Source organism: Hevea brasiliensis, chromosome 10 (assembly GCF_030052815.1).
Source record: "Hevea brasiliensis isolate MT/VB/25A 57/8 chromosome 10, ASM3005281v1, whole genome shotgun sequence".
NCBI lineage: Eukaryota > Viridiplantae > Streptophyta > Magnoliopsida > Malpighiales > Euphorbiaceae > Hevea > Hevea brasiliensis.
Genome location: NC_079502.1, coordinates 100,443,804 through 100,455,710, shown reverse-complemented (window position 1 = coordinate 100,455,710; position 11,907 = coordinate 100,443,804). Strand labels below are relative to the sequence as shown.

Below are 11,907 nucleotides of genomic sequence, written 5' to 3'. Positions count from 1 at the left end.
GCAATTAATTCCATATTTCTTCTGACTCCCTGACCTAATTATTTGACTGACTTAACAGCTCTTTTTCGTGATTTTCTCTTTTCCACTGTGTTTATAAGGATCCTAAGGACCGCGGCGTCACATTTTACGGTTCGAAATTTGAGTTTAAATCGACTTCGATGCGTTCGAGGCAGTCACCATCACTGTGACTATCGGCTCTTTTAACTTCCTATTTTCAATTTTTCTTGTTTATACTTAACTAATTGGACATTACTAATTATTTGTGTTTATAGTTTATTTAGTTGTCTTAAGTATGGTTCTAATCCCTTAATTGTCTGTGACACCGATCAAGGAATCATGAAATATACCAGCTATACAAATAGGGTGTTACAAAAATTCATCGATTGTAAATAGTTATAATCATTTGGTAAATTATTCTTAATTAACTTTTGCTGATGAATGTTAAATTGTCATTAAGATATTATATCTAATTTTTACATACAAATATATTATATTTTTGGTTTATTCTTAGTTAAATTTTTGTAAAATCAAATTCAATGATTTCAATTTCAATAATTTAAACTAAATTGATCAAATTAATTCCAGTTTCATTCAGCTAATAAAATTAATTAAATTTGATAAAAACAATATTTTATTTATTAAAAATATATATATGCATTTATTTTTAATCTCTAATTTGTAAAATATTTTATTTTAATAATAAAAATAAAATTTTTTATTTTAAAATTTTTAATAATATATGTTTTCTTTCTTATTATTTTTCTTAAAATATTGTTAAATTGACATAGTTATCAACATGATGATTAAGAAAATCCTTAATGGGACATAATTTGGGGACATTTTTCTATTGTAAAGTCACACACTCTCCTAATCAAAGATTAGGCATGATTGTTTGTCTTAAAAAATGTCATTTTAAGTAACATTTGGTGTTTCTTCACAGCAATCCATCCTATATAGATGTGTCAGCTTTTGGAAATATCACTTCGATTGACATTTTCTATAATCTATCTCTATTCATATTAAATGAAAAAAAAGCTAATAATTACTTTAAAAAATATCATTTTTATTGATATTTTGAGTGCAAATATATTGACAGTTTCTTAAGTAATATATTATTTTATTAATTATTTTGATTTGACATTACTTTAGTATAGATTTAATATTATTTTAATAATGCTCTAATTCCTCAATCAATAGTTTTCAACAAACATTGTAGCATACTCTCCAACACATGAAAATAATACTCTCTTCCCTTTAACAAATATACACTTCTTATATAAAGAATATTTAATAATTTCTATACTTTGAATTCATTAAAATCCAAAATAAGACAAAAATTCAACAGAGTAAAAATTAAGAAACGACAACGTATTTAGCTCTAATTGGGAGGTTGACTAGCAGTGCCGGTCGCTTTTCGGAATCTATCTTCACTTGAATTGTCTTTGGAAATTCCTCCCTCTTCAAGCTGTCCATATCTGACCCAACGAAGGCTTGTATACAAATGGTAAGGTGGGGTCTCTATTTTAATTGTCTGTCTTCTCTTTATGTAGAAATAGGAAATTCCATGTTTGAATGTTCTTGAAGTCCAAGCAATCTTGGACGGTATATCTTTCAAGTCGGTGAGATTTTTTTTTTTTTTAAGTAAAAATAGATACACACTAAGAGTTAGTGACGAGAATAGATCACACCTTAAATTCATTATAATTTTGAAAAATTATTATTTCAATATAACTCAACGTACACACACATTCACAACAGAAGTGAAATCTCAAAAGATAACTCTAAATAGGCACGCTCTATGCAAAGTACATAAAAATTTTTTTTTTCATATTTTTTAATATTTAAAATATTTAAAAAATTAATTAATAAATTTTTTCATAATAAAAAATTAATTATTTTTTTAAAAAATAATTTTTTCTTTTAAAAAAATTATTTTCTTATATTTTTAAAATTTTATTAAAATATAAAAATATTTATATGTAATTAACATATATAAATTAATAAATACACTAGCTAGTAAAAGACCAGGACTAATCAAGAACCAATATATATATATATATAAATAATTCTATAATAATTTTGTTTATTGTCAATAATGAAGCAAAACCCATTTGGCTTTTTCAAGTCTTGAGTAAATAAAGTAAAATGATTGGTCTACAGGTTGACAAGAAAATTAATAGTTACAGGCTTGAAATGCAGAGATTCAATGGATGAATTGAAGTTGCCAATGTTGATTTGGAGTAGGAAAGAAATTAAATAAATGTTTGGCACGTCAAAGTCAAGCACCACTCACAAATTTTATATATATTTTTTAATTAATTAATTATATATATATATTAATATAATTATATAATTTAACATTGTTAAATTCATTTTTATATAAATTTAAATTTTTATTAAATATATTTAAAAAAAAAATTTAAAATGACTCATTATTTAAAATAATTTAAATTAAAATAAGTCAAATGAACCCAAGTGAACTGATTATAGCATTTATAAGTTAATTTTTATGAGACTATTCTTATTCTTCGCATGTGCCATGAAGTTGAGGAAGTTAGATATTGTTAAACATTAATTGATGGACAGCTTTGAAATTAAGTGTAAATAAACTCTATATCAATTAATTTTTAAGTCAAAGTGCAATACCTAAAGCTAGAAAGCTATGCATTTGGAGTCTACCAACTTGGACAAAATTAATAATTTTTTTTTCTCTGCATACCCGTAATCAATTGGCTATGTGTAATATAGATATTTAACTTTAAGTTTATTTTAAAATAAATTTAAAAAAATATAATTAAATTCTCTCATAATTATACTTAATTTTATTTCATTTAAACTAATTTTTTTTAAGTAAAAAATTAATTTTTTTCATTATAAATATGAAAAATAATAAAAAAATTAATTAAATTAAATTTTTATAAATTTTAATGTCTAAATAGAGGATTAAAGAATTTTAAATGAGGATAGAATAGATAAATATTTATGAATACAAATAGCATACGAGTTACGGCCTTACACATGGAGTTTTGATATAAATAAGTTGAATTTGATATTATAAATTTAGAGTGTATAATTCAAATCTTATGGGGACATTGATGCTGAGAGAGATGGTTAAGCTATCGTGTCATGTATCTAAGTTGTGATGGAGCATTCAAGAGTTTAATCCCACCGCTTGCCGCCACCGTATAAAACGTGTTACGCTAAAGCCAAAGAGCTGTTAGTAAATGACGGCCAAAATCAATCCCTGACTTTAGTCCAGAGGCGAAGCAAAGTTATGAATGGCGTACTGCTGACGAACTGCCACTTGACAAATAGGATAAACTTTATTATCGTCAGCTTTATGTAAATTTCATCGTAATTAACTATTAACAATTACATGAAATAATAATTTCTCCGAGGATAATGGATCTAAAGGCGCAAATAATGGACTCCATCTACTAGTGAAATAGGTTGAGCAGTTGATCCCAAAATCCAACAAAACTACCTTTTGAAATAAATTATTTAAAAAAAATTAAATTAAATTAAATTATTGTACAACTTATATTCTTGATATTGAAATCTATAAAGATACATAGAAAAGAATGATAAATTTATTTCAAAATCTTTATTAAAAAAAGTGTTAAAGAAATTTAACATGTTTTATTACAAGAGGAGATTGTTATTAGTAAAATATGATATTCATCTTTCTAAGAAAATATCACCAAAAACACTTGAATAAAGAGAGAAAATAACAAAGATTCCATTTTTTTCTGTAATTAAAAATTTAATGAATGCAATATTGTATATTAGATCAGATATCGCTTACACTGTTAGTTTGACTAACAGGTTTCAATTTAATTCGAGTGTAGATCACTGGACAACTGTAAAGAATATCCTTAAGGATTTATTTTTGATATATGGAGGAGGTGATCTTCAAATAGATGATTTTATGGATTCTAATTTTTAGTCAGACGTGAATGATAGAAAGTCTATCTCCGATTTTGTGTTCATATGTAATGGAGGAGCAGTCAGTTGGAAGAGTTCCAAACAGTTAACAATTGCAAACTTTATTACAAAAGCTGAGTATATTACTGTATCAGATGCTGCAAAGGAAGCTGTTTGGATTAAGAAATTTGTAACAGAACTTAAAGTGGTTCCATCAGTTATATCACCAATTCCATTGCATTGTGATAACAATGGTGAGGTTATATGAGCAAAGCAACTCTGGTCTCACCAGAAATCATAGTTGAAGGGGCAATGAAGCCATGCAAAAAATAGTTTCAGCTGATAATCCGGCTGATCCCTCTACCAAAGCCATGACACAAAACCAGCTAGACCAACATTTTGAGAAGATAAATCTCAGATTTTGTCATGAATGACTCTAGTGCAAATGAGAGATTGTTAGTAATATACACTAGAGCATATTATACTATATTATGTAAATAATTATTCTCATTTAATGGCAATTATTATTTTCATTTATGTTCAAATTGTTTGAATTTAATTTGAAAATGCCCTTTAATATCTTATTAGATGTTCTATTCTTAAGTTGTTAAAACTATCTAATACAAGTATTATATTATAAATTCGGTTCACAATTTAGGATACTTCACTTGGCATGACTTGTTCAGAAAGATTGACACTTGTTTTTATTTCCATGAATTAGTATGAGATGCTAATAGGATAAAATGATGAGTCTTATACTATATAACAAGCATGATGGACACTTATATGATAAATAGGCTGAATCAATGATACAAGATGACTTATGCAAGGAGTTTACTCTTATCAATATAAAGCCATCTAGATCATAATAGTGCATTGTAATCCATTGACTTGAGATAACAAAGTTATCTTATATATAAGTGATTTGAGTTTAATACTACTTATAATTTTTATTTTTTTCAAAATAATTTTTTTAAAATATTTTTCAAATAGAGAGTCGATCCAAAAGAAATCAGTTGAATTGATTTTTTTATAAAATTTTAATTTCCTATTCAGCTCAAAAATAATAAAATATGCAATTAAGGCAGTTCCGGTTTAGACCAAGAAGTCGATGGTCATTTCCTTCTATCTATCAAGAGATTTCCCTAACTGCAAAATTAATTGACACCCAATTGCCTTTTCCGTCTCTTCAAAGCAGGAATTGGGCTAGATATGATGATATATAATTAGGCATCAGAACAAGAATCACAGATCGTATCTGCATACAAAAGATGCAAAAGGTGAATGTAAAGAACAAATTAAATAATGACCTTAATTGTCTTAGAATCCCATTCACAAAGAGTCATTAAGTATGACATTAATAATTTACAAGCTTTGGGTTGTTAGCGTGCAACCTTTAAGCGTATACAAAAGTTAATTGGAAACGCACCCGTTATCCAGTTAATATTTAATAACATGATGACGCAGCCAGAGATCGTACATGACCATATGGAATGCATCATATTTGATTGGAGGCGAATTCCATTGGAAGTGCTTCTGGACCTAATATAACATGCCACAAGAAATTTCATTAGTAAATAACAGGCATGGAACATGAAGTTACCAAGTCTAAGACATCTCTAGCTCTATGACAAAAACATATTCACTGGACAAAATAAGCAAAGTTTTTAAGTTATGATCTCTACCTCAACCAAATTCTTATGCAAAGCTACAAACTCATCATCAGACATGTTCTTGAGAACTTGCTTGAGGCTGTATACGTCTTGCTCCTTAAGTATGACAGAAAATTTTCGCCAATCAAGAATGTCATTGAATGGCAGGTCATAGTAGTTGGATAATATTACTGCCAAAGAAGGGACACAAATGAAGGAAAAACCGATTATTACACATTTTTAAGATAAAAGCCCAAACCTCAGTCAAACAAACCAGTGCATTGCAATTCCTTTGAAAATGTAGAATACCAAGACAGGTTAACAGACTATCAAGCACCTAACGTCACTCAACTAGGGCAAATTTCACCTAGTTCTCCTCAACTAAGAAAGTTGTTTCATTACCGTACCTCAACTTTAATTTGCTTATTAAAAATCCTTCAACTCTAATTAGATACTCCACTATGTCCTTCTGGCCAAATTCTGTTGACTCTGGCGAACCGCTGACATAGTGCGTCCAAGCTGGCTTTTTCATAATTAAAAAATTTCTCTCCTCAATGTGGCACTGCACACTCCCCCTCCTTATGAATTTCTTTCTCCTCACTCGTTGGGTTTTCTCACTCAGTCCACTTTTTATCTCTCACTCTGATGACATTCAATTCCTTCTCACTTGAAATCACCTTCTTTGTTCAAAGAAAAAAGAAATCCTATGGTGAAAAATAATTTTTTGTTTTTCATTTTATAAGAAAACTCCAATTTTCATTTTCCATATAAAATAAGGAAAAACATAAAAAAACACGTTCACCTGTCAATAATAAAAATCAATTTTCTAATTCAAAAAATTTTTAAAAATTATTCATATCGTTTATAATTAAAAACACATTATTATAAAATATATTTAGAAAACTTATTTTACTTTAAAATTTTTCTAATGTATTATTTATTTTTATAATAATATAATTAATTTTTTGTCATTGTAAATAAATATTTTCCAAAATAATTATTTAATTTTAGTTGTGAAAAGTTATAGTGCAATTTTGAACATAGAAAAGTCGTTATTTTCCATTTGAAAAGCAACTAAAAAACAAAACTTTTATTATAAAGGAAAATAATGAAAAACAACTGAAATTGTTTTTCAAATTTTAGTTAAATTTTACAAAACTAAGAAAAAAAAAACTAGTTTTCTAGTTCTTCATTTGGAAAACTAACACATGTGAATACAAAACTCTATTTTTCAATTTTCTTAAAAAAAAATTCAAAAGAATGCCCTAATTTTCCACAAGTGAACATACTCTTAAGATTTTCCAAATTTGGAAAATTCCAAAAAAAAAAAAATTGAAGTGAGGAAAGAAAGAAATGTGGATGCCAAATGCTAAAAAACTGGTGACGAAAGCTCTTTGAATTTTCACTGAATTTGACAACAATAACACACTCAATTGAAAAGCGAGAAAGAAAACATAAGAAGGAAACCACATTCTACTTCTTAAACAACCAACCAAACCAAATTTGTAAACCAAATCCAAACACATGTCTCACACCCCTACTCACCTCCTCCCAAACATGGCTATTGTTGCTTGCTTCTTCACCTCCTCTGTCCCTATTCCCTAACACCAACCCCAACCTCAATCTCCACCCACCATTTCTTTCCTCCCACCTATCTCTCCTCCACCTCTGCCTCTCTTCCCCCTCCCCATTCCTTCGCCACTGACCTTTTCCCCCTCTTCGTCCTTTTTGCCTCCTCTTTTAGCAGAGATGGCGAGTGCGGTTTCCAAGATGGCATAATTTCTGGTGGGGTGGTTTCCAGGTTTTTAGACCTAGAGAAATTGAGAGTGTTCTGGTGGTTGCTTCAATTTGATGGGTTCAAGAAGAGGCTTTTTGTAATGATCTGTTTTTCGCTAAGGTTGGCATCAAGAGTGGTGTTAGTATCTTCAATAAGGTATAACTCTTTAGATGCTACTAAAATGGAAATGAATAAAATTACGAATAGTAGAGGAAATTGAGGAGATGCTTTAGCTAGCCATGTGGTAAAAGAAAAGATGGTTAGTGGCATGGCATTTTCCAAATTTGGAAAATTTTAGGATTCATTCTGTTCTTTGAACAGAGAAGATAATTTTAAATGAGAAGGAATTGAAGGTCATAATTTTAAATGAGAAGGAATTGAAGGTCATCAGGGGATGAGATAAAAAGTGGACTGGAAAGGCAAGAGTGAGAAAAATCTAAAATGTGAGGAGACGGAAATTCAAAAGCAGAGAGTGTTAGTGAAATGGTGCTTCCAAGTTGATTTTTTTAACTGTGAAAAAAATCAACTTGGAGGCACCATTTCAGTAATTCACTGGAGTCCCCAACGGAATCTGGCCAAAAGGACATCGTGAGTACCAAATTAATTTAAGAAACAAATTAAAGTTAGGAGATGGTAATGAAACAACCCTCTAAGTTGAGGGACGGTAGGTGAAATTTCCCCTTGAATTAAGTATGCAATTTTGCCACTCCCCACCATTAACCTTGTGACAACAAAAATAGGTTATTAAACTAGAACTAAAGCAAATAACCAGAGTATCAGACTCAAGTTATAAGTCCAGAAACAAAGGTGCATCAGATGTGCATGTGTAAAAGGGGGCCCTCATCATGCTAACTAAAGAGGTAATCAAAATTAGTATATATAAATTAAAAAAAGTAATAATAATTATCAGTTGTGCCTTATAACTAGACATACGGAGACTCCAGTTAGACAAGTAGAGCACATTAGGTTAGATGATAGAAAGAAAGAAAGGGGTAGACCTAAATTGACACTCCAGTTAAATTTCTGAGGATTTAACCCAAAATCGTTTAGAGTAGAAAAAGCAAATCCATATAACCGACCCCAAATTTTTTGGATAAAAGCTTAGTTAAATTGAGTTGAGTTGTGCCGTATAACTAAAAAGATTAGAAAGAATGAGCTTTCACCGAACACTCTGCAAGGAGTTGCAAAGGCCAGAACCTCTGTCGGGTCTACCACCCTGCTTGCTAACCTCCACTTAAATAACTATTGTGTATAAGTAAGCAATGAGAAAAAAGAAAAGGAAAATGAAATACTAATCTTACTATAGGCCCTTTTTCTTCACCCTCCTTTTGAAATTGGATCAGGGGATTGTGGGGACCTTGGCTATAGATTTTAAACATTATCTTCATTGTCTGACAAGTGAAAAAGTACATGCATATGCATACTATTCTTAAATATGTTCAAGAAATAACAATGGATCGCAAATACTTACCAGGAACACATCCATAATGGATTGAATCAGCTATGCGAGCACTGTTGACCTGAGAGCCACCAGGGCATATGCAGAATTTAGTCCTGTAAAATCTCTTTTGATACACTAGATGTCCAGTAGCCCTACTTATTCTGTTATTGGAAATATCAAGCTCTGTATCATTCTCCCACACACGTGCTAAAACGACTCTAATTTTAGAGTTTCTATGACCAGCCCAAAAACCAAGTGTTGTCCTGCAAAGAATGCTTATTGTTAAGCAAGGAACTTATGGAAAGACTGTTTCTTGTTCAAAACCATTTAACATCCTTTCAGGGCATTCATCATACATTAATTGACAACCACTAAAATAGGTAAAAACTCAATCAAAGAGCTACTGCCATTCTAATAACCATTTTCCAAAAATGACAATACACAAAACAGAGTAGATGCTAATATCAATTGTATTTAAGATTCCAGAGATTAGATTCATCATTAAGAAGTGATGAAACTGCAGTTAATCTGAGTGGTTTTTGGTAGCAATGCTGCTTTAACAAAATCTTGACCACAATTTCCCAACCATATGATAACAGAAAGAGACTGAAGGCTAACAATGAACTAAGGAGAAGACCAGGGCTTCAGAGAAACTTGATAAAACTATTGAATGGTCCAGTTTTGCAACACAACAAGAATAGAAGTGAACTAAGCTCTTAAATTGAAGTGAGCATCTGAGTTAGATAACATGAACTTATACATATTGCTTAAATCTCAATTGGTAACATAATAAGGATACAACTGATTACTGATCTGAACCCCTAAAATCAATGTTCATAAGTTCATATTTCACGATGTTACCTATTTTCTACATCATTCCCTCCAGCTGGAAGGGCAAATGGCTGCAATACTTGAGGAAGAGCAACATCTTTGTGTGGAATGAATCCAACATCATAGCTTGGGGAGCACACAACTCGTATTGCATTCTTTACAAGAAATGGAACTCCTTCAGTTGCCCTTACACCAACATCATGACAAGTGACAAAGAAGTGATCTGCACCCAATGTTCGGTTCCAATAGGGATACTTTGCTATTAAGCTCTCCACATAATTCTGAACAATAATGGTCATATTCTCATAGGAGGTTCCCTAAGAGAGAGAGAGAGAGAGAGAGAGAGAGAGAGAGAAAACATCATATACCATTAGATAAAGGAACCCAATTCTAGGTTAGATAATGAAAGGAACTTAATCCATTAAACCAACATTGCTATACAAGGTTCAGCAAAGAAAATATGATGTCATCAACAAAAGATTGCCTCACAAGTTGCAGACGATCATGTATCAAAGTATAGAGAATAACACCAGACAGGCAAAATTGATGAATATGATCAACCAACACAATCACAGGAACAAGCGATAATTGCTGCGTTGTAAATTTTCAAGACCTTTACCTTCAAATCAAAGGATTTCCCCATAATCACCTAATTAAAGACTCACACTTAAAAAATTTTATCATCTTTAAGAAAGAATCGGCAATTTTCCTAATAGAATTATATTGTTTGCTTATGGAGATGTAAAATTTTATAAGAATGTATATTTTGATAATTCAAAAATTTGCATAGACTTATCTTCTCATTAATCCGTTGTCCTAGTCAACTAATTAGTTGAGTAATTGCGACTGAATTTCCATGAAAAGTAGATTCTCACCATGAACTAATGGTATCCCTCAGTAACACAAGTAAAAAAGAGCAGACTCCACAGGTTAAAAAATTTTTGGCATAAAAAAATGGGAAAAGATCCATCTGCATTGTACAACTGTGACACAACTTTGCATGCCTAGAAATAATATTCTGTTTCACTTTAACAACTCTAGGAAAGATTTCTATGTGACCCACCACTGAAGTAGTATTCTCCATTTTACAGAAGAAGTGGTGGACATTGCTTTCTTGATTTAGTTAACTTTTAACTTATAGGTAGCTGTTTTCCTTTTTCTTTGAAATCACTCACAGGTAGTTCAAAAAACTTTATCAGCAAATTACATGCATTGTGTTGTAACTGATCTCAGTTGACGACAAACTAGGAATCCTACTGAAGAAAAGCTAATAATATCAAAAAACGAGGGCAATGCCTCATCTATGAATACCACTACTTTGAGCAAGAAACAATTACCTTGCCTCGCATCTTGTGGCAGGAGATGGGGATAAAGAAGAGGTGAGCCTGATCGGCATCCTCAGTCCGAAAGCGACTCTCTCTGATATTCTGGAAAAAATAGCCCTCGCTAGCGTACTTGCCAGTCAATTTCCTAGGTGTTTGATAAAAGGTGTTGGGATCCCCATCGGGATATATAAAAACTTTGAAGTCCCTCTCCATTGCCTCGTAATTCAATTTGAAAATCTGAGGCAGGTAGTACAGATCCGATATCTCATCCTCAAATAATTTCCCTTCCTTGTTTGTCTCTGTCTCCGTCTCTATAACCGTCCCTTCCTGTGGCTGCTTTACAACGGAACTGGAGAGCAGAGGAGAAGAAATGGAGGAGGACGATGAAGACGAGGATTGGAGAGAATTGATGGGAAGGTAAGCGAATGAGATTAGGGTTAGGATAGCGAGAGTGAGGAGTGAACCTTTTAGAGAACACATGTGTTGTGACGCTTGCTGTTGGAGCTTTCCGGCCGACATTGCCGGGGAACTTAAATGTGGTTTCCGATGATAAAGACTGTTCAGTGTCCGCTGGCAACGGTGGTGGTAGAGGTGGAGTGTGCAGTAGGTATTGATTGAGTAAAAGGAGCCAAATCGGAATCTGCGGAACGAGCTGCGAAGGTTCAGTTTAGCGTGAAAGTGGCAGAGTGGACTTTCGCTGCTCAGCCTGCCGTGCTAATAATCAATGGTAGCATTTTTGGAAAAAACAAAAAAAATTCCATATGGAACCATTTTTATTTTTAAAGAAAGAAATGGATTAAAAAAAAAAAAACTTGTTAAAAAGAAAATGCTTTCATTTTCAGTTCAATTATTTATTAACAAAATAATATAATACTAAAATAATTAATAAATTCTATTGTAAAATAATAACTAATAAATTTTAGTTGAATAGTATTACACTAATTTATAAAATTATAA

General features: G+C 31.2%; 1 protein-coding gene across 3 annotated transcripts; it reads right to left on the bottom strand.

Moving 5' to 3' along the window:
* Positions 1-4,936: 4,936 nt before the first annotated feature.
* Positions 4,937-11,572, bottom strand: LOC131168719 (probable glycosyltransferase At5g03795). 3 transcript variants are annotated; one of them, XM_058128502.1, is made up of 6 exons: positions 10,963-11,572; positions 9,656-9,942; positions 8,825-9,057; positions 5,610-5,767; positions 5,354-5,466; positions 4,937-5,182 (listed from the first exon to the last, which is right to left on the bottom strand). In XM_058128502.1, exons 1-5 carry the CDS (start codon positions 11,467-11,469, stop codon positions 5,365-5,367), a joined length of 1,287 nt encoding a protein of 428 aa, XP_057984485.1. In that variant the 5' UTR covers positions 11,470-11,572; the 3' UTR covers positions 4,937-5,182; positions 5,354-5,364. The 3 variants fall into 3 exon arrangements, with proteins under 3 accessions (XP_057984485.1, XP_057984486.1, XP_057984484.1); XM_058128503.1 differs by lacking the exon at positions 4,937-5,182 and having other exon boundaries at positions 5,212-5,466; positions 10,963-11,299; positions 11,415-11,567; XM_058128501.1 differs by lacking the exon at positions 4,937-5,182 and having other exon boundaries at positions 5,212-5,466.
* Positions 11,573-11,907: the final 335 nt, after the last annotated feature.